Source organism: Macaca nemestrina, chromosome 12 (assembly GCF_043159975.1).
Source record: "Macaca nemestrina isolate mMacNem1 chromosome 12, mMacNem.hap1, whole genome shotgun sequence".
In the NCBI taxonomy this organism is placed as follows: Eukaryota; Metazoa; Chordata; class Mammalia; order Primates; family Cercopithecidae; genus Macaca; species Macaca nemestrina.
In genome coordinates, this window is record NC_092136.1 from 77,053,107 (window position 1) to 77,076,538 (window position 23,432).

At 43.7% G+C, this 23,432-nt stretch overlaps 2 protein-coding genes across 6 annotated transcripts in view; one reads left to right on the forward strand and one right to left on the reverse strand.

Annotated features, from left to right (window-relative positions):
- The window catches only part of LOC105468947 (adipogenesis associated Mth938 domain containing), a 52,422-nt gene extending 40,168 nt beyond the window's left edge, over positions 1-12,254 (forward strand). For both annotated transcript variants that reach the window (XM_071075348.1, XM_071075349.1), the window contains exons 3-4: positions 9,618-9,713; positions 12,075-12,254. In XM_071075348.1, the coding sequence (XP_070931449.1) occupies positions 9,618-9,713; positions 12,075-12,215 (237 nt within the window). In that variant the 3' untranslated portion in view covers positions 12,216-12,254. The remainder of the gene's footprint in view (positions 1-9,617; positions 9,714-12,074) is intronic.
- A 6,658-nt stretch (positions 12,255-18,912) lies between these two features.
- The window catches only part of LOC105468804 (integrator complex subunit 4), a 111,774-nt gene continuing 107,254 nt past the window's right edge, over positions 18,913-23,432 (reverse strand). For all 4 annotated transcript variants that reach the window (XM_011719181.2, XM_011719182.3, XM_071075347.1 and 1 more), the window contains one exon: positions 18,913-19,318. In XM_011719181.2, coding sequence (XP_011717483.2) covers positions 19,140-19,318 — 179 coding nt within the window. In that variant the 3' untranslated portion in view covers positions 18,913-19,139. The remainder of the gene's footprint in view (positions 19,319-23,432) is intronic.

Consider the following 23,432-nt stretch of genomic DNA (forward strand, 5'->3'; position numbering starts at 1 on the left):
TCCTGGAGTGAGGGGTTACTTTCAAGTATTCCATTATCACTGACCACTGCATACCCGCTTTTCGAAGTCCTTTTTCTACAAAGGAACTTCCATCAGTATACAAGTTGACGTCGGGATCAATCAAGGGAACCTCTAAAAGGTCCCCTTGAGTGGCGTAGGTTTGAGCAATTACTTGATGACAGTTATGTTCTCTCTTTTCTTCGTCTGGAAGAAATGTGGCGGGGTTAAGAGTTGCACAAGTGCGCAGTCACAGCACTGGCCCTTCAAGTAATAGAGCCTGATATTTAAGTAAACGGTTGTCTGACAGCCACAAGTCTCCTTTAGCAGTGAGTATGCCGTTCACATCATGAGATGTCCACACAGTAAGATATCTTCCCTGTATTATTTTAAATGCTTCAGATACTAAAACTGCTACTGCTGCCACTACCCGTAAACAATGAGGCCAACCCTTTGCCACTACATCAGTTTTCTTACTCAGGTATGCCATGGGTTGCAAGCTCATCCCTCGGACCTGTGTAAGGACTCCTAGAGCTATTCCTGTTTTTTCCGTGACATATACGAAGTCTTGCCCCGTTGGCAAGCTTAACACTGGGGCTTGGGTTAGGGCCTTCTTTAGGGCCTGGAAAGCCGCTTCTGCTTCAGGTGTCCATCTTACTAAATGGGTATTGGCTTTCTGAGTTTCTTTAATTAATGTATATAATGGTCTGGCTATTTCACCATACCTGGGAATCCATATTTGGCAGAAGCCTATTATCCAAGGAGCCCACTTAGTTGTTTTAGGGTTTTGGGATGAGGATAAGCCGGTATAGGCTGGATACATTCCTCACTGAGGGCCCTGGTGCCTTTGGATAATTTTAGCCCTAAGTATTTAGGCTGCTGTGAGCAGAGCTGAGCCTTTGGTTTGGAAACCTTGTAGCCACAGGTAGCGAGGAAATTTAAGAGTGCTTGGGTGGCTTGATGGCACAAGGTTTCTGAACGGGCAGCTAAAAGTAAATCATCCACATACTGAAGGATAAGAGTGTCCAGGTGTGAGAACTGGCTCAAGTCTTGGGCTAATGCCTGGACAAATAGATGGGGGCTATCACTGAACCCTTGGGGTAAAACAGTCCAGGTGAGTTGAGACGTTGAGTTCAAAGGATCTTCAAAGGCAAACAAGAATTGAGAGTCAGGATATACAGGGATGCAGAAAAAGGCATCCTTTAGGTCCAGGACTGTAAACCACTCTGCTTCCTCTGGTATTTGGGAAAGCAGAGTATAAGGGTTAGGTACAGCTGGGTATAGAGGGACAATGACCTCACTGATAATCCTGAGATCTTGCACTAACCTCCACTGTCTGTTGGGTTTCTGTACTCCTAAAATTGGAGTATTGCAGGGGCTATTGCATGGTTTTACTAGGCCTTGGGCTTTAAGTCCTTAATAATTTTTTTGAGTCCTTGTTGGGCCTCGGGTCTAAGGGGGTACTGCCTTTGGTAGGGAAAGGAGGCAGAATCCTTTAGTTTAATTTGAACAGGATGGGCATTTTTTGCTCGTCCATAGTGTCCTTCTGTTGCCCAGACTTCAGGATTAATTCCTTCCTCAAGCAGGGGACAACAAACGGGTGTTCCTTTTCCTATGTTTAGGTGTATAATGGCCCCTGCTTTTGCTAGAATGTCTCTCCCTAACAAGGGAGTGGGGCTTTCAGGCATAATTAGAAAAGCATGTGAAAAGAGTAAAGTTCTCCAGTCACAACTTAGTGGCTGGGAGAAGTATCTAGTGACTGGCTGTCCTAGGACCCCTCAGATAGTGACAGATCTGGAGGACAGTTGTCTGGGACAGGAGAGTAAGACTGAGAAGTCCGCACCAGTGTCCAGGAGACAGTTAACCTCCTGGCCCTCAATGGTTAAGCATACCCGGGGTTCTGTGAGGGTGATGGCATGGGCTGGCACTTGCCCTGGGCACCCTCAGTCCTGCTGGATCATCTGGTTAGTGGCTTCTGACTCAGAGGACCTTCGTCCCCTGGGGCAGTGGGCCTTCCAGTGATTCCCTTGACATAAGGGGCATGGACGAGGGGGCAGCTTATTTCTATGTGGACAATCTTTTATAAAGTGTCCTTGTAGACTGCACTGGAAGCAAGCCCTATTAGGCATTCAATTTCCCTAGGCTTTCTGTGTTCCAGAGCCTCCAAAGTCTGCTTGCCTGAGGGCCATGACTAAAGCAGTGGCCTTTTTTTTCATCCCGTTTATCCAGTTCTGCTTGCTCCTCCTGATCTCTATTATAAGAAACCGAGGTTGCCAAGTTCAATAGGGTTTCTAAGTTTTTTGAAGTTTTTTCTAATGTCTGCAGCTGACTGAGTGATAAACCTATCCTTTAAGATTAGTTGGCCTTCAATAGAGTCAGGTGACAGAGAGGTATGCTTTCTCAATGCCTCCCTTAGTCTCTCCAGAAAGGCAGTAGGATTTTCTTCCCTTCCCTGTGTTATAGTGGGCATCATTGAATAATTCACAGGCTTCTTCCTAGTTTTCCTTAGTCCTTCTAGCACGAAAGTTAGCGAATGTCTGCAGCACCAAGCTCCGTGTTCTGCTTCTGTGTCCCAGTGAGGGTCTACACTGGGAACTGCCTGCTGGCCTGTGGGGAATCGTTCTCTTTCCTCTGTTGTCATCCTATCATTGACCTGACTGAGATACCAGAGATCACCAAACTCTCAGGCTACAGTTATGGCAGCACTTCTCTCATTTGGGGTTAGTGTCTGATTTAGCAGTAACATTATATCTCTCCATGTCAGATCAAAGGATTGTCCTAACCCTTGTAAAACATCAATATGGCCATCACGGTTATCTGAGAATTTACCTAGGTCTATTTTAATTTGCTTCAAATCTGAGAGAGAAAAAGGTACGTGCACTCTGGCTGGGCCGAATTCTCCTCCTCCCACTGCTTGGAGGGGGCATAATTGGGGAATATTGGCACTCTTTGGTTCATTGTTTATCCCTTTGTCTTATCTCCTTTTGGACCATTTGGGTTGAAGGGGATTCCTTATTAGTTGGGGAAGGAGTTGGGGGGACACCGGGTAGGGAGGTAGACTCTAAGGGCTTCCTATAGGGTATAAATCACACTTTTTACATAATTGCGAGTTGTCTCTTAATGAAAAGAAAGTTTGTACATGTGGCACTTCACTCCATTTGCCTTCTTTTCTACGAAAGAGGTCTAGGTGTAAGATGGTGTTATAATTTATACTTCCTTCAGGAGGCCAGGTTTCTCCCCCTTGAAGACGGTATCGTGGCCAGGCGGTACTGCAGAAAAAATATAAATCATTTCTTTCTTAGTGTCTGAGAGTCAAATTGGTCCCAATTCTCCAGAATATATCTTAGGGGCGTTTTTGCCTTACGGGGAACGTTTCCCATTGCTTTGGAGGTCCCTTCATGGTCGCCAAATGTTACTGGGGGGCCCTTGCTCCCAGAGCTCCCAAGATGGCGGTGGGCTGCTTCCAAGATGGTGGCAAGCCTTGTGTTCTCTGACCTGGGGTTCTTGGCCTCACAGATTCCAAGGAATGGAATCTTGGGCCATGCTGTGAGTGTTATAGCTCTATTAGAAGCCATGGGTCACAGAAGAGAACCGTGGAACCCAGTGACTAGTGTTCAGCTCAATTAGGACGAACCTGGGCACTTAGTCGTGCAGGAACAATGGCAAGCCTTTAGCCCGATCGGGAGCGGCAATGGGCACCTCGCTGGATCAGGAGCACAGCGGACACCCTGCTGGATCCAGAGGGATGGAAGTCAGCGGCAGGTCTGTGACGGCGGCAAACAGCAGTGGTGGACATGGAAGAGTGCAGCTGCAAGATTTAATAGAGTGAAAACAGAGCTCCCATACAAAGGGAGGGGACCCAAAGAGGGTAGTCCGTGTTTAACCAATTCTTGTGCCTCAGCCTCCTGAGTAGCTGGGATTACAGGCATGTGCCACTACGCCTGGCTAATTTTTGTAATTTTAGTAGAGACAGGGTTTTGCTATGTTGGCCAGGATGGTCTTGAACTCCTGGCCTCAAGAGATCCACCCACTCTTGGCCTCCCAAAGTGCTGGGATTGTAGGCATGAGCCACCACACCTGACTGATTTTTTTATAGAGACAAACTCTCACTATGTTGCTCAGGCTGGTCTCAAACTCCTGGCCTCAAGTGACCCTCCTGCCTCAGCCCCTCAAAGCACTGAGATTACAGGTGTGAGCCCCTCTGCCTAACCCTATAACTCTTATTATTGCAGCTAATATGGTGGACTTGAATCTTACTAAGGGATTATATTTTAAAGTTGGCAATTATGGTAAAATTTGCAAATAGTTCAAATCCTTTAAGATGATTTTTTTTTTTTTTTTTTTTTTTTTAATGCAACAGTTTCACTCTTGTCGCCCAGGCTGGAGGTCAGTGGCACAATTTTGGCTCACTGCAACCTCTGCCTCCCACGTTCAAGCAATTCTCCTGCCTCAGCCTCTCGAGTAGCTGGGATTACAGGTGCCTGCTACCACGCCCAGCTAATTTTGGTATTTTTAGTAGATGTGGAGTTTCACCATGTTTGCCAGGCTGGTCTCGAACTCCTGACTTCAGGTGATACGCCCACCTTGGCCTCCCAAAATGTTGGGATTACAGGCATGAGCCACCGCTCCTGGCCAAGATGATCCCTTTAATGTTAGAACATAATGATTATTCTTGGGCCCGTCTCTATTGAAGATACAAAAATTAGTCAGGCGTGGTGGCACACGCCTGTAATCCCAGCTACTCAGGAGGCTGAGGTGGGAGGATCACTTGAGCCTGGGAGGTTGAGGCTGCAGTGAGCCCTGATGGCACCACTGCCCTCCAGCCTCAGTGACAGAGAGTGAGACCCTGTCTCAAAAACAAAAAAGAATGACTGAATTACTCTATTTCCATAGTTCTTACTCTCTCCTTCTCTGGACCATATAGCTGAATCCCCAAAAGGTAAAGGCCCCTATAATATGGCTCCCTTATATATATTTTGCAAATTAGACATAGTGTCTAATGTGGTTGAGTCCCCAATATTTATTCTACAGCTCATGATTTGCCTAACTAGTCATGGTTTAGTTTAGTAATGGATTACTTAGCGTGATTACTTAGTGTGAAGGCCAAAGTGTTGTAATAGAAGTCTCAAAATTCAGTAGCATAAAGAAGATGGAAGTGTCTTTCTCTGATAAATTATTGTGGCCAGTCCAAACTTTTGGTGGGGTGAGAGAGATGTGAATAGCACAGGCTCATTTAGGGACCTTGGTTTTTTCCTTTTTATTGCTCTACCATCTCCTAGAACATTTGAATTGTAGGAACCAGTTGTAGGCATGGCAGGGCTCTAGCTTGCAAGGAAGAGGAAAGAGAAGAAAAGCTCATGCCAAACCTAGATATGAAATCGTTTCTTCTGCTCACATTCCATTGAATTTTATATTAGTGACAGCACAGTCATATGACCACACTTAACTGCAAGAAGGACAGAAAACGGAGTGTCTAGCTTATCAGCTATATGCCCCAGAAAATAGGCAGAATAGATTTTGAAAGAAAAACTAGTCATCTGCCATTATGAGATGGGAGGGTAAGCTGGCTAGCAGACTTTTGGAAAAGATTTCCATTGTCCTAAACTAATAAAGAAACATATAATACTAGACCAAAAGTTTGTTAATATTTTGATAATTCCACTTGTAAGAAATGTTTCCTCTACAATCTTACACATCTTCTTTTGTATATTCTAAAACATTAGTCTGAGAAGGGGACCATCGGCCTCAATAGACTGCCAGAGAGGCCTGTAGCACAAAAACAGGCCTCTGCCCTGGCAGAGGCAGCAAGATTATTTAAGAGCCTGTTAATTCAGACAAGCAATAATGACAATGTGACTCAGGCAGCGTCCACAGGGGATAGATTCCAGAGATCCTTTAACCTTCACTCACAGAATCTGCTTTTATCAGCAATACAGCAAGATGATAGCATTGCTACTACCCATTTGTGCTCACCTAATTTTGGCAGAAGGAAATACTTCTTTGGAAGTGTAGTTTAGGAATGTTTTCTTTTTAAAGTTAACATGAAATAGGGAGAAACGTTCAAGACAGATAGGATGCCATCTTGTTGCTTAGCCGGCATAATGGATATTAGCTGGACATTTTTCCATAATTAATAGCTTCTCCCACAGAAAAAACAGTAAGCTTTTACCACCTTAGGTCGTGTGACAGAAAGCCTCTTAAAGTAGAGGAACAGAATCAGACACTCAGTAGGAACAAGAGCCTAGTCATTTGCCCTGAGGGATTGGAAACAGCACAGGAATTGCTAGTGGCAGGTTGAGGATGCCTCATTAACAGTCTCATGCTCCAATCCCAGGCCTCTGCACAAAATTGTGAGTAATCACTGCCAATGCTTGGATCCACAGGCCTTTGCAGTTATCTTTCATTGCTTTGTACATGACACTGTGAGCCTTCAGTAAAGCAGCAGCAGCCCAATTCATCACTTGAGTTCCATTGATCCAGCCACTCCAATGGGCTGTGGCTGTCTCTAGTCTAATCTCCAGAGGATTATGGGTCTGCCGTCTCCTATGACCTTACACTTGGATTTCCAGCAGTCAGTGGCCTTGTTTCATTTTACTAGAATGTGAGCTCTGGGTGAGAGAGCGAGACTCCATCTAAAAAAAAAAAATTAAATAAATAAAACTGCACATATAAATATGTAAGATATTATTATTATAGGATTTAATGAAAACTCATATTCATCCTCCCCATATGTTTCTTTTTTTTTTTTTTTTTTTTTTTTGAGACAGAGTTTCGCTCTTGTCGCCCAGCTGGAATGCAGTGGCACGATCTCAGCTCACTGCAACCTCCACCTTCCGGGTTCAAGCAATTCTCCTGCCTCAGCCTCCTGAGTAGCTGGAATTACAGGCACACACCACCACATCTGGCTAATTTTTGTATTTTTAGTAGAGACAGGGTTTCACCATGTTAGCCAGGCTGGTCTTGAACTCCTGACCTCAGGTAATCCGCCCTCCTTGGCCTCCCAAAGTGCTGGGATTACAGGCGTGAGCCACTGCGCCTGGTCCCCATACCTTTCATAAATATATAAATTTTAGTCCTATCTCCATGACGCCTCATCTTCCTGAACTGGAAAACCCTTCTTTGGCCCATTTGTTATCTCTTTGAGAATTTCAACAGCTCTTTTCCTATACCATCACTACCATTAGAATGTACCCCTTCTACAACCACTGCTTCAAGGCCTATTCATGTTCATACTTCGAGACCCAGTTAAAACAGCATTGTCTTCGATGACAGTTTCCCATTTGGGTTTATTCACTCTGTCTTCTGAGATCCTCAACTCCATTTCTTCTCATCTTACTATAAATATTTGCACATTTTCACTAACCTTACCTGAATGAAACTCCATGGAACATTTGGTTCATCTCAGTATTTCTATTGAGACACGGCACAGAGTTAAGTTCTCAGTAAATGCCAGATGAATGAATGAAAGGATAGAGGTATATGGGTCAGGAAAGGAATGCTTTGTCTCTGAGAGCTTCAGTGCTAAAAGCATTGTCCTTGTGCAGATGCCTACCAGGCGGAGACCAGTAGGTTGGGCTGGTAGTTCCCAAACTCTAACTCCCATATCCCCTCTGCTGACGTAGAGGTAGTTCAAGAAGCCACCATCCTTTAATGCTCAATTCATCTTTATTAAACACTTCACCTTAAATGTGCCTGGAAGACTGGGAAGACTTTTCAGAGTGATAGGTAGATTTAAAAGCATAAAAAGAAGTTTCCTGGAGTTAGCTGGGAAGGTTAGGAAGTTCAGAAAAAAGTAACAATATAGAGATTCTTAGGAAATTTTTCTAAAGTCAAAATTTTAGCATGCTATGCAAGTGCTTTCTTTTCCCACCTCAGCTGTCACTCTACATACAAGTTGTACTGAATTAACTGTTCTTCTAGTCTTTTTCTTTCCTCTGAGCCTTTTTTTTTTTTTTTGAGACAGAGTCTCACTCTGTTGCCCAGGCTGGAGTGCAGTGGCAAGATCTCAGCTCACTGCAAGCTCCATCTCCTGAATTCACACCATTTTCCTGTCTCAGCCTCCCAAGTAGCTGGGACTACAGGTGCCCGCTACCACGCCCGGCTAATTTTTTGTATTTTTAGTAGAGACAGGGTTTCACCATGTTCGCCAGGATGGTCTCGATCTCCTGACCTTGTGATCCGCCCACCTCGGCCTTCCAAAGTGCTGGGATTACAGGCATGAGCCACTGTGCCTGGCTGCTTTTTTTTTTGAGATGAAGTATCGGTCTTGTTGCCTAGGCTGGAGTGCAATGGTGTGATCTCAGCTCACTGCAACCTCTGCCTCCCAGGTTCAAGTGATTCTCCTGCCTCAGCCTCCCAAGTAGCTGGGACTGCAGGCACGTGCCACCACGCCCAGCTAATTTTTGTATTTTTAGTTGAGACGGGGTTTCGCCATATTGACCAGGCTGGTCTCAAACTATAGACCTCAGGTGGTCTGCCCACCTCAGCCTCCCAAAGTGTTAGGATTACAGGCATGAGCCACCATACCTGGCCACTTTTTTTTTTTTTTTTTAAATGTACAGTCCAGAGGTTTTTTTTTTTTTTTTTTTTTTTTTTTTTTTTACACAAATTATGGCATGAATTCACAGGGAATAGGCTCCAGCAACTCAGGCTTCTTCCCATTGGTTCTTACACAGTGTGCTTCTCTGGGCGGGGCAGGCTGGTGTTTCATTTGAACCCAGGTACCTTTCTCTCTGGCTTCCTTCTTTTACTGAACATTTTCCTTCATGCATTTCAGGAAGCTATATTGGCTCTTAGAGTGCTTAATGTGCTCAATAGGCACATTAATTCTCGTGGCAAGAAAATGGCCCGTAAGTTACTTGTTTACAACAATGCCAACAGCATGTTGGGTAATAGTGTAGATTCTTCCAGTTTTGCCATGGTAACATTTGTGGGACATTCCTTTTTGAACAGTATACCCATTCCCTTGATGTCTACAATATCACCTGTCTTATAGATTCACACGTACCACTGGCCAAAGGAACAACTCCATATTTTCTAAAAGGCCTAGAGGACATATACTGGGGGCATCTCCTCTTTCCCTTTGTATTTGTCATTTTGGCAAATTACTGGAAGATGGTTGTTCCAGCCAAAAGGTCCTGAGCCTTTTTAAATGCTTTTTCCTGTACTTGGAATGCCTTCTTTCCCTGATTTCCTTGATTTATCTCTTTTTTCTTTTTCTTTTTTTTTTTTTTTAGACAGGGTCTCACTCTGTTGCCCAGGATGGAGTGCAGTGGTGCAGTCATGGCTCACTGCAGCCTTGACCTCCCAGGTTCAAGCAATCCTCCCAACTCAGCTCTCCTGAGTAGCTGGGACTACAGGCCTAAGTCACCATACCCAGCTAATTTTTTATTTTTTGTAGAGACAGGGTCTCCCTATATTGCCCAGGCTGGTCTTGAACTCCTAGATCCAAGGGATCCTGCCTCGTCAGCCTCCCTAAGTGCCTTAAAGAGCCTATGAGTGATGCTTGGCACAAAGTGAACCTCAGTAGACATTTCTTGAATGAATGAATCCCACGAGAATGCCTATTGCAATGAAAGATTGAGAGCAGGTAACTGTCTACTTTCTCTTTCCACATCCAGCATTCTCCTGGTGTGCAGCCTGCAGATGTGAAGGAAGTTGTTGAGAAGGGTGTACAGACTCTTGTGATTGGCCGAGGGATGAGTGAGGCCTTGAAGGTAGGTGTTGGTGTGCACAGCATTTCTGAGGACAGGTGGGGATCTCTTGGACCTTTGTCTTACAGATTTGTCCTTCTTGGGAGGTCATCTTTATATATCATGTACCCTTGTTTTGCTGACCCAGGATAGCAATGGCTGCATACATTCCTCTGCCTCATCAGCGTTGGGCTCTCCAGTCTACCTAACCCTGAGACAGTGTCATTTCAACTATTTCTCACAATCTCTCAAGTTCTACAAGGATCACTATTTGGTTCTTTACATTTTAATAATACTTTCTATCCTCATAGTATATTTTATAGTACTTCTAATTTTTCTTTTCTTGGACACATTTATGTTTTTCCCCTCTTCAGAAAAAAATGTAATTTTATTTTTCCTTTTTAAAAAATATAGATGGGGTCTCATTATTGTTGCCCAGGCTGGTCTTGAGCTCCTAAACTCAAATGATCTCCCGCCTTGGCCTCCCAAAGTGCTAGGATTACAAATGTGAGCTACCACGCCTGGCCTATTTTTTAATTTTCTTTTTTTTTTTTCTTTTTTTTTTTTTGAGATGGAGTCTTGCTCTGTCACCCAGGCTGAGTGCAGTGGTGCCATCTTGGCTCACTGTAAGCTCTGCCTCCCAGGTTCACCCCATTCTCCTGCCTCAGCCTCCCGAGTAGCTGGGACTACAGGCCCCTGCCACCATGCCCGGTTAATTTTTTTTAGTTTTAGTAGAGATGGGGTTTCACTGTGTTAGCCAGGATGGTCTTGATCTCCTGACCTTGTGATCCACCAGTCTCAGCCTCCCAAAGTGCTGGGATTACAGGTGTGAGCCACCGCACCTGGCTTATTTTTTAATTTTCTTACAGAAATAATACATGCTCATTGCAAAATATTTAAAAATCCAATGCAGAAATGTAGAAGTAAAAAGGTGAGATATTCCCTTCCCCGTCTTCACATTTGGTGTATATTTCTCCAGTCTTCTCTGAATGCATCTGCAAATATATACACACTTACACATATAGATATACGTTTATATACTTATAACCATTTTACATAAATATGTATTCTGTAACTTTTTCCCCCACTTATATTACTATATTTTGTATAGTCTTCCACATAGAGGCCTACCTTATTCTTTCCTTTATAGATGTCCTACAGTCCTGTTCCCTACTGATGAAGGTGCCCCTTATATCTAGGGCTTTATGTATATAGGGCACTTTCATCAGTAGGGCTCAAGCAATCCTCCTACCTCGGCCTCCTGAAGTGCTGGAATTAAAGGCTTGAGCCACCATGCCCAGCCTATTTATATTTTAAAAATTTAAACTAGTTTTTTTTTTTTTTTTCGCCAATACAATAATTCCTATCTGATAGGCTACTTTTATAAATCTCAAATATATAGAAAATATAGGGCATATTAAAAAATATTTCACTTGAGTTCTTTCTGAGGCAGAGTCTAATTAAAATCTATTTTTAAAAAATATTCAGGACAAGCCAGAGTTGAGAAAATATAATCTAATAATAGGTGTCACTATTAAGAACATCTTTTATATAAATTCATTTACAAATATTTATTAAGCATTTTCTATGGGTAAAACACTATTCTAGGCACTGGGGATAGTGTGATAAACAAGACAAACAAGGTTCATGCCCCTCATGGATAATAAAAAACTAGACAACTTCAGATAATAATAAACAGTGAAGAAAATGGTGACTTATGCGGGGCTACTATGGGGTGAGCAAGAAAGGCCTTCCTGAGAAGACTTTTGAGCTGCAGTGTACATACGTGAGTCAATTTCATCCTCACACCAACCCTGTGATGTAAGCACTATTATACCTATTTTACAAGTGAAGAAATTGGGGCTGGGAGACTTTAAAGAGCTAGCCTAACATTTCTTAGTATGTGGCAAAGAAGACATTTAGACTCAATTTAGACTACCTCAAACATTTAACATTTATGGAGCTTGCACACCAAGGTAGATGTTTCACATACCCTTAGCTCAGCTAGTTGTCATACCAACCCTGGGAGCTAGGTGTTAATATCCCTAATTTACAGACATGAAAACAAAGACTCAGATAACTTAATTTACTTACCCAAGGTTACAGTGCTAGTAAAGATGTAAATCCAAGGCTAACTGCAAATTCCATGTTCTTTCATTTCCATTTCACTTGAGCTTTATGCTTGGGTATTATGATACCTCTGTCAAAGAGGGCTTTTTGACTCATTGGGGCTCCCTGCCAAATTTTGAACTGGTGATACACTGAGTGATCGTGAAGTGGCGATTGTCAACGTCTAATTCTGTAGAGTACACCTGCCTCATGGCAGTAAAGGAAACCCTGGGGGACCTTTCCCCCTACTTACTCATCTCTTTTCCACCTTCCCAGGTGCCTTCATCAACTGTGGAGTACCTCAAGAAACATGGCATTGATGTGCGGGTCCTCCAGACAGAGCAGGCAGTGAAGGAGTATAATGCCTTGGTTGCCCAAGGGGTCAGGGTGGGAGGTGTCTTCCATTCCACCTGCTGATGGAGCCTTGAGAGGAGAATAAATCACTAAGTACCTCTGCCTGTGACTGTCACTTACCATTCTCCAAACCAGCCTCCCCTAAGCATTTTTGGACACCTGCTCATGCCAGGCTGTGCTAGGCTCTTGGGATGCAGGGATGACCAAGACAAGGTCCCTGTCCTTGAGGGTGTTAAAAGAAAAAAAAGAGGAGACAGAAGTTTAATAATGTAGTGAATGAACTGAGGGAACATTTGAGTAACAGGAACAGTAGAAGTATGCCCTGGGAGTTGGGTTCTAGACAGGCTGTTCTACTAACCAACCCTGAGACTGGAGCCAGATCATTCTCTCTGGACTTTGAATTTCAACTATAGGCCAGGTGCCATGGCTCACACCTGTAATCCAAACACTTTGGGAGGCTGAGGTGGGCGGATCACTTGAGGTCAGGAGTTCAACCCCAGCCTAGCTAACGTGGTGAAACACATCTCTATTAAAACTACAAAAATTAGCCGGGCGCAGTGGCTCAGGCCTGTAGCCCCAGCACTTTGGGAGGCCAAGACGGGCGGATCACGCGGTCAGGAGATTGAGACCGTCCTGGCTAACACGGTGAAACCCCGTCTCTACTAAAAATACAAAAAATTAGCCGGGCGTGGTGGCAGGCGCCTGTAGTCCCAGCTACACGGGAGGCTGAGGCAGGAGAATGGCGTGAACCTGGGGGGCGGAGCTTGCAGTGAGCCGAGATCATGCCACTGCACTCCAGCCTGGGCGACAGAGCGAGACTCCGTCTCAAAAAAAAAAAAAACTACAAAAATTAGCTGGGCGTGGTGTCACGAGCCTGTAGTCCCAGCTACTTGGGAGGCTAAGGCAGCAGGAGGATCACTTGAACCTGGGAGGAATAGGTTGTGGTGAGCCGAGATGGCACGACTGCACTCCAGCCTGGGTGACAGTGAGAGACTGTTTAAAAAAAAAAAAATTCAACTGTAAAATGTTTGTGCTGGACTAGATGCCCTTTAAAGGTTCCTACTGGCTCAGATAGTCTTTGTTCTACTAAATACCCAGATGGCCTTTGTGAAGCCTTAGAATAGACTGAGAGAATTACAGGTTATCAGCATCACCTTATTTTTAATTTTTCTTTCTTTTTAAAGAACTATGGGCTTTGGTGTCAAATAGCCTTGACTTTGAACTGCAGCTCACTGCCACTCACTGATTGGGCATTTGTCTAATTGCTTAGTTTCACTGTTCTCATATGTAAGATCAGGATAACATTATCAGTACCTGGAGTCACTGTAGGTATTAAATGAGGCAATTCATAGAAAGTATTAACTCACTGCATGGCATTTAGTAAGGACTCAATACATTAAACCACTGTTGTCCTTTTCTTTCTACTAATGGGGATACTGTGTAAAGCCAACTAGTTTCATTTTATGTCTTAATATAGCAGCTTATTATTTCAAAGAGTCATAGAATGTTGGAGCCCAAAGGAACTATCTCACTCATTTATTCAGTAATCCTCTTTCATATCCATTTGCGGACAGCCTATTACTAATTTTCTTATGACCAGTTATTGTTGGGCCCTGGGGGAATAAGGATGAATGTTACAATTCCTGCCCTTAGGAATTATGTTGTATGAGAGAAAGACAAGTAAACAATAATGATACAATGCTAATATTATAATAGTTACTACGTCCAGTGGTGGCACAAAGAAAAGACTAATTTATCCTACTAGGATGGAAGGAAAATTAGGGAAGACATCACTAAGGAGATGACATTTAAGCTGAGTCTTAAAAAATGGAAGGTTCATTAATTCACTGAAAAAACATTTACTTGGCAGCTCTTTTAACTAGACATTTACTAGGTATGGTATTTATCACAGCCATAACTAAATAAAATCGCTTCACCCCGCCATCATTGGAGCAGCAGCAGTGGAAAGATGATTTCTGCTTCACATGATCCTGCCACCTGACTATATAGTTAGGCTTCTTACCTACAGGGACCAATCCATAGACTGGACAGCAACTTAAGATGTGGCTTGGCAAGAAAAGCTGAAACAGTATGGAAAGTGAAGGGATTTATTTTTTTCCAAGTTCACCAAGTAAGTGGCAGACATAGGATTAGAACCCAGCACTGTGTCTTGATCATTTTATGGCATACACCTCCTTGCTCCCTAGAAGCAGATGGGAGTGAGTGCTTCACAGACCCGACACCAAGCACTGAAGTCTTAGAAGGATCTGCTTGGTGCCCTTTCCACAGCCCTTTCACTTGTCAGATGGCAGATCCTTCTAGATCTGTTCCCTCGGCTCATAAAGCCAGCCCTCTGTATAGCTAAGAGGGATGTTTGATAAAATTCAGACTGTTTTCTCTAGTGATGCAGTCTTTTTTTTTTTTTTTGTCAAATGTAAAGTGAGACAGCTCCAATGGGTGTTGAATTCAGTGTGGGTGTAATCATTGTTCCTAAGTGAGTTGTCTCCAATTAAAGAGAACTTAGTGCAAACTTCTTAGAGACAGAAGTATCTGTCAGTGACATTATTAAACTTTTAAGAAAACATGCTAATACATAGCCCCTACTTTTGAACCTGGTGCACATGGTCAATGAAGGAAATATGTAGAGCTTGAAGAGAAGCTGTTTCTTCACATAACTATACTTAGTACTGTGTCTTAATCGTTAAAGCATCTTAGTTAGTTTGTAGTTAGCACAGCCCTCAAGCTGCCCACAGGTAATTTCTTCTAACCTGAGTGGTTAAGACAAGAAGTTGGCTGGGTGTGGTGGCTCACACCTGTAATCCCAGCACTTTGGGAGGCCGAGGTGGGCGGATCACCTGAGGTCAGCAGTTTGAGACCAGCCTGGCCAACATGGTGAAATCCCATCTCTACTAAAAATACAAAAATTAGCTGGGCATGATGGCACGTGCCTGTAATCCCAGCTAGTCTACTCGGGAGGCTGAGGCAGGAGAATCGCTGGAACCAGGGAGGCAGAGCCTGCTGTGAGCTGAGATCGTGCGACTGCACTCCAGCCTGGGCAACAGAGCAAGACTCCGTCTCAAAAAAAAAAAAAGACAAGACAAGAAGTTGGCCACGGCTAGGTGTGTATCTTTCTTCTCCATAATTGTGTATGCTGAGTTCAATCATCTCAAAGCAAATATAAAATCCTTTCAGAAACTTGAATCTTTTTTTGCAGCATGCCATGGCACCGCTACCTTTGCTCTGGATTCATGGAATCATTCTTTCCTTGCCGGGTATGTGCCACGAGTTGTGCTGGGGATACAGCACAGACATTCTTACGGTCCAGGTACAGATCAGTTGGAAGAAATAAAACATGTAAACATACAGTGAGGATGTAGAAGTTGCAAATTGGCAAAAATCTACCTGGAGACATGTTTTGTTTGTCTCAGTAATTTTAACATTTACTGTAGTTACCAAGGTTTTTTAACTTTCATGAAAATGAAGATTTCTGGCTGTTTTGGAAGAATGGGAAGAACTGACACCACTAGGCCCACATTTATAAATGAAAATAACTTGAGTGGAATGGAATAGAGAATGTGCTTCTCTGATTGCCTTCTCCAACAGAGAATGTGCTCTCTGATTCTTCAATTGCTGTTATATTCTAGACCACTTTATTCCTTTACTTTTCCTGCCTACCTTTCTTAAGGGGTTTGCATTTGTGAACCTGCAATGCAGTATTAATAAATACTATACTATGTGTGAAGAATATCGTATAGGAGGCTGTGGGAACATAGAGGAAATGTTCCAAGCCCATAAGAGACACAGATATGTCCTAGAACAAGGCCCAGTCATGAAGAATGGAAGGAAAGGAGCCATAGGAGACAGTCTGAGGAGCACATTCCCAGGCTCAGCAGGTCCAAAGGCCTAGAGGTGAGAGAACACTACAGGTAATTCTGTTCAGCTGGAGTAGTACAGAGACAGTTTGGGACAGGGAGTATGAGGCTGGAGATGAAGCAGAGGCATGAAGAGCCTTCAAGATAGGAGTTTTGACTTTTTCCTGGGATGAGCAGTGATCCACTGAAAGGGCCTAATCTGGTCAGATGAGCTCATCACTTTAGGAGGGCTGATGGTGGCTCCATCAATATAGAAACAGTATAAGAAGAGGACTAAGAAACATGAAGGAAGAGGAATCTAAAGGACTTGATGGCTACTTCTGTATGAGGGATGAGGAAGGAATCCAATGTGACAAACAGGTTTCTGGCTCTGACTGCTGGGTTCATGCTAGACCACTCACTAAGAACAGACCCCTGTGATGCAAGTCATCTGGGGAAGAAACAGGAGGCCTGAGTTCTAGCCTTAGCTTCACCACTAACTCAGTCTCTCTGGGCCTGCGTATTCATTTTGCAAATGAAGGTGCCACACTGGAATGCTCTTTATGCCCCCTTCCAAGCCTTTATAAAAAGGTCTTTTTATTTTTTCACTTCAGTGGAAAAGTACAGAACCAGAGAAAACCTAAAATTCTCATATTCCCCAGAAAGTGAACATTCAGGGTAAAAGCAATTTAAAAAGTTGAGTCCAACCCCGATATGATACTAGAATTCCTTAGCAACACATTTTTCAGGAGCTTGTTCAACCTTTGCTCAAACTCATCTAGCCTGGAGAATTCCATATCCCCTAGTGCAGCCCGTTCAATTCTTATACAGCTTTTAAAAATGTATTCTGATACTAAGCCAAAACCTATCCCTTAGTGCTTGTCTACCTTTAATGGAAAAAGTACTACATTTTACATTTTGAAGACAGGATCAAGTCCTGGCTTTGTCTCTTAGACAGACACTATCTCAAAGCCTCTGTTTCCTTACATGGAAAATGAGGGCTAACTTGGAGGATTTTTTATAAAAGGGGTACTTATCTGAAAAATATCCAGCATATTCTTCCCTTAGGCTTTCTATAATTACAGCACGATGGGCTCAGGCAGCAGCCATGGTTCTTCATGTTTTTGTCTAGGCTTCAACCCAGCAAATGCCATCAGATGTTCATGTCGGGGCTGTGGTAGAATTCCACCTGGCTACAGCTTCATGGCACATCCTTGAGAGATGCAAAACAGGTAAGCACACTAGAAAAGTCAGCTCCCTGGAGTTAGTCATTCTTCCCCTAGTCCCTCTTTAGCACTCATGACCTCGTGGAAATAGACGGCCTAGAAATAGACTGCCGGATCTGTCATTGATTAATTGTATGACCTAGGACAGGTTACTTATTTCTCTCACTTCAGCTGCCTTGTTTATAAAATGAAGACAATAGTACCTAGAGAGTTAATTAATTAAAGAGCTTACAAAACTGCCAGGTACACCAAAGTACCTTAAGCCAAAAGTTAAAACATGCTTGAATTTAAATTCCAGCTCCACCTCTGAGTAATTGTATTATCTTGCTATTATTTTTATAAGCTTGCCAAGTGGCAAATACAATCAAGACTGGCTGCAGGTTCAGATTCTACCAATCGTTATTTAATCCGTCCTATTCAACCACCATTGAGGTCCAATTATCTCTGTTTCACAGATGAGGAAACAGAGGCAGAAAGAGCTTTTTCCCATATACTTCCCCTGAGGTGATATAGCATAGACCTTTGGGATCTTCTCAGGTTTGAATGAATACAGGCTTTATTACTTACTGTATAGTTGTCCCACCAGTGACTTAAGTCTCTGAGCCTCATTTGGCTATTGTGAAGATTAAATGACAGGTGAAGTACATAGCACAGGCGGTACCAAAGGGTAACCTCTCTGGAGCACTGACTGTTATTGTATCACACCTGCAAGGTTGTTTTTTTTAAAAACAGAGATGGGGTCTTGCTGTGTTGCCCAGGCTGGTCTTGAACTCCTGGGCTCAAGTAATCCTCCTGCCTCCCATAATCCCAAAGTGCTAGGATTATAGACATGAGCCACAGCCCCCAGCCTCACACCTAAAACTTTAACTCACATGCAGCATCAACTCATGAGAGATGCTGCAGTAAATGACTTTATTTCTTGCACTGGTTCCCTATTTCCCATAATCCTGATTTCTTTTCTAAAATATAGCTCTTCTATATTATTTATTTAAAGCCATAGAGGTCCTAAGAATAATGGCAGGCAAGATCAAGAATTTCCCTCAAAGCCAGGCACAGTGGCTCACGCCTGTAATCCCAGCACTTTGGGAGACCGAGGTGGGCAGATCACTAGGTCAGGAGATCGAGACCATCCTGGCTAACACGGTGAAACCCTGTCTCTACTAAAAATACAAAAAATTAGCCAGGCGTGATGGCAGGCGCCTGTGGTCCCGGCTACTCAGGAGGCTGAGGCAGGAGAATGGCATGAACCCGGGAGGCAGAGGTTGCCATGAGCCAAGATCACACCACTGCACTCCAGCCTGAGCGACACAGCAAGACTCCATCTCAAAAAAAAAAAAAAAAAAAAGAATTTTCCTCAAAGATGAAAATGATTCATTCTCCAGCTATTCAGTCCTTGGCCCAGCTACTGCCTGTGTTAGGGAAGAGACTTCCTAGCAAGATAACGCATGTTTAAGGTCCTTCAGCAACTGTCAATGGTAAAAAAGTACAGTTGTTAAAGCGGCCTTGGAGTTGCCCTGACAAACACACCGTCACTTTAAGAAATAAGACTACAGCTCAAATAACCAGTTATCAAGAGGTAGCTGGACCTTTGTGTTTCACACCTGAGGAATAGCATGTAAGCATGTAGTATAAAAGCTGAAGCTATAGCCACACATTTCTTTACAGATCAGGAACTAGAACAGCTTGGTGTTTTCTCAACTTTATTGTGGAGATAGGGAGGGGAAGTAGACTTGAAGGTTTTTTATTTTTTAATGAAGAAACAATTTATCCTGTGTTTGATACCAGATGAGACTGTAAGGGTCACATACTCCTTAAGCCTACATATCAATTCCAGGTGAAGTGCTTCAGGCTTGGCTCATTCTGACACCTAAGAAGGACCCTCTAGGCCATGGTTGGAAAGACTTTTTGCCTCAGCGCCGTGCAGGTTTGGGCATTATATAAACTTTTACAGGCTTGCTGAAGGGAATGGTGCCCTCGATGCTGGTTTCCACCTGTGGTGACACCTCACCACCCTCCATCCAGGGGCATTTTGGAATGTGAGCGCTGGAGTTGTAGGCCAGCAGCAGCCTCACTTCCACCTGGCATGCCTCTGAAAAAAAGATAAAAGAAATCGTCTATAACTAGGCACCTGCTAGGAATGAGGATGAAATGTGAAGTTAAAGAAATATCAAAATGGAAGCAGTAGGAAGAAATTTCTTCATCCGTCCGCATCCCTCCCCTTACCCTCACCAAACAAAACACTTCCCAGGTGAAATCCTGGTAGGCTGACAATAAGCCTGCAGATGTGATGCTACTCCATCACCTTCCCCTCGGGCTCACAGAGCCAAAGCTGCTGAGACAACTGGAGAGCAAGCTAAAAACCCTTTCAGAAAGATTAATTGCTTCATGATCTGCTTTATGAACTGGGCTAAAATTCGTACGCAGGTGTGGATTTGGGCAGTTTCTGAGAACCTCTCAGCATTTCAAGACTTCCAGCCTCAGAACAGAGGGTCAGAAGGTGCATGTGGCTTATTCTCATACCCAGCTGGGCTCTTCCTGCGCAGTTCCATCTCAAGCCTCAGGGCTGCCTGTACCACAGACTACTTTATTAGTGGAGAGGAAGCCTTTGAATAGGAAATGGTTGGCCAAAAATTTCTGGCCAATGAACAGGAACATGTTTCAGGGACCTAAAATGTCTGAAAACATTTCATTCTCTCATTACATTATCTTACAATATAATCATCTAGTGTCTCTATGTGGCAGGTCCTAGCAAGAATAAATAAGAACTCCCCTCAAGTTGCTGGCTGTTTGGTTGAGGAAACAGATAGTTGCAATGGAGTACAATACACGCTGTAACCAAGCCTGCAAGAATTACTGAGGAAGGCAGTGCAGGAAGGCTTTGGAATAGAATATCCATTCTGTGCCAAGCATATAACCCCAAGAGTTCTTATCCTGCTACATTATGAAAGAAAGACTGTCAAAATCTTGGCAAAAGTTCCAAGAACCAGATAGGTTCTCAGAGACTCCCCAAATGCACACCTGGGTAAGAATTCGAGCCCAGTTCGTAAACTGAAGCAGTTAATCATTCTATTAACCACATGCTTCTATAAAGAAGAGGGAGAGAATTTCAGAAAAATGAAAGGGCAAGTGCAAAGGCCAGAAACGGCTTGAACTTGGAATGTCTCCTTAATTTGGTACAACCAGAGTAAAAAGTGCAAGTGCTGAAAATGATCCCAAGGCTAAGAAGTTCAGAGGGTATGAATGAAGGCTAGATGGATCTAAATTAACAAGGGCAGACACTCCAGGACTTCTCAATGCTTCCCCAGACCTCTTCCTGGTTACATCCAAACTTCTTTTATGATCAGAGTAGAGACTGGATTGCTGTCCTCCAGGAAGGGAAAGGTTTGCAGTCAGCCCAAGGCCAGAGCAATCCAGTGCACCTCAGATTTCAGCATGAGATCTAAGTGCAGCCTCAGCATCAGCAAGTACCAGCCATGTGGTAAGCACACACTCACATGACAACATGAGGGTCATGCAGCAGCCACGAGTGTAACTGTCATGAAACTAACACTGTTCTCTGATACCAGACTCCAGATGAATCTCCCACTCAGGATGGAATCAAGATAGGTACCTGTATCTGCTTTCCTGCCACACCCTCCCATTCCATCCCAGGTGGCAGACCACAACCAAAGCCCCAGTTGGCATAGCACTTTCAAGAAGCCAAATCCTGGTAAAAGCTGGATAAGGCTCAAGCCTATAATCCCAGCACTTTGGGAGGCCAAGGCAGGAGAATCAGTTAATCCCAGGAGTTTGAGACTAGCCTGGGCAATATAGTGAGACCCCGTCTCTACAAAAAAATAAAAATAAGTTAGCCAGGCGTATAGTCTCAGTTACTAGGGGGACTGAGGTGGGAGGACCACTTGAGCCCGAGATGATCACACCACTGCACTCCAGCCTGGGCGACAGAGGGAGACCCTGTCTCAAAAACAAACAACAATAACAACAAAAAAAACCAAATAAATCCTGCTAAGATCAGAGGGAGTTGATGTAGGACTCAGCCCTACAGGGTCATTTTGCATTCCCTTACCAACATTTGATAAGAATGGCAATTCAAGGCAATGCCATAGGAGTAAAGCAGAGAAGAAAGAAAACAAGAGGGAGGGGAACTAGGGAGAAAGAGACAAGATCATCTAGGACAACTCAGGCAACTTATGCGTCATGACTGGAAGAATATATCTCCTAGGAGGTTTATATTCTTATTCTCATCTTAATGAGACGGGGAGGTAAAATAACTTTCTCAGGATCACACAGCAAAGGAGGCAGAATTTGAAACATGGTCTGTGACTCAGTTTCCTACATGGCAGCATCCTGCCTCCCAGAGGAGAGGCCCCTCCCTGGTGGGGAGCTACTGAGGGATTGAAGGAGCTCCCTAAAAACTCCAGGCCCCACCACCTAGATTAGGAGAAAGTGCAAGCTCATTTACAATGAGACATATTTCAATTCAGTGCCCCAAACCGGAAGGGACATAGCACAGTGAGGGCTGGGAAGGGTGACTGCCAGCTTTAGCACTATCACTGATCAGCTATGTAGGCCTCCATTTATGTATCTGTAAAATGAACCAGAGAATACCAATTCCCACTGCAGAGTTGGTCTAAAGATTAAATGAATTTTTATTGCACATTTAAAACCTTGTATTCAATTTTCATTATTTGTTGAGTGCCTACTACGTCAGGCACTAGAGACATATGCTACTAAAACACTGGAGATACAGAGGCAAAGACAAGCAAGTTCCCTGCTCTACAGGAGCCTACATCCTAATGGGAAAGTCAGTAAATAATTAAATGTGAAAACACATCTGACACCAGTACACGCTATAATATATAAAGAATTAAAACAGGGATTTGTAATAGTGACTGGGTAGCAACCACTTAGAGGAGGTGATCTTGTTTTCTTGTTTCTGATGGTTTTTTTTTTTTTTTTTTAGTCAGGGTCTTGCTGTTAGCCAGGCTAGATTGTAGTGGCACGATCAGGGCTCCCTGCAGCCTTGACGCCCCCAGACTCAAGCAATCCTCCTACCTCAGCCTCCTGAGTAGCTAGGACTACAGGCACATGCCACCATGCCCAGTTAACTTTTTTATATATATTGTAGAGATAGGGTTGCCTTATATTGCCCATGCTGGTCTCAAACTCTTGGGCTCAAGCAATCCTCCCACCTCAGCCTCCCAAAGATTATAGGTACAAGCCACCGTGCCTGGCTGTGATCTTATATAAGTTAAAATTATTCAGGCTCAGGATCACCTGGCATTAACAAACAAGGAAGTCTGCAATGAACTAGGATACCTTAAGAGCAAATGGGGCCTAGGAGAAAGAACCTTGAGCTTGGGGGCAGATCAGCTGAGTTCTAACTCTGGCCTTGGCAATGACTTGCTGTGTGACCAGGGACAAGTAACTACCCTCTCAAGACCTTCCACGATCTTTTGAGCTATGGCATACTGTAATATGCTTTCCTGAGCCTTGTCCCTCCCAAAATGCTCCCACAGCATTTCCTTCCTCATATCCAGGATCCCTTCATCAGAAGGTATTAGAATAAGGAATCTACTTTCCTGTGGGGCCAGTGGTTTGGCAAATAGTGCAAAAACATTCCAGGCAGCCAGATTATGGAATGAGGAATGCTCAGGGAAGCACATCCTGGGCAGCAGAACCACTGGATGCTCCCTCAACTACACCAGGCCTACCGCCACCAGAACCTCAAAGGGGCTGCCCTGACATCCAACAGCTTTATAAAGTCATCACTACCCATCTAACACCCTGACAGAGGGAAACCATTAATAAAGGCCCGGCGCAGTGGCTCACGCCTGTAATCCCACTACTTTGGGAGGCCAAGGCGGGTGGATCACCTGAGGTCAGGAGTTCGAGACTAGCTTGGCCAACATGACGAAACCTTGTCTCTACTAAAACACAAAAAAATTAGCCAGGTGTAGTGATGCACACCTGTAATCCCAGCTACTCGGGAGGCTGAGACAGGAGAATCGCCTGAACCCAGGAGGCAGAGGTTACAGTGAGCCGAGATCACACTACTCCAGCCTGGGCAAGAGCAAGACTCTGTCTCAAAATAATAATAATAATAGCCTTATAATTATGTATTTAAAAACACAGAGTGAAAGAAAATTCCAAAGGCATTCCCTATCTCTAAAATAAACCAAATTTAGTGGCATTAAACACCT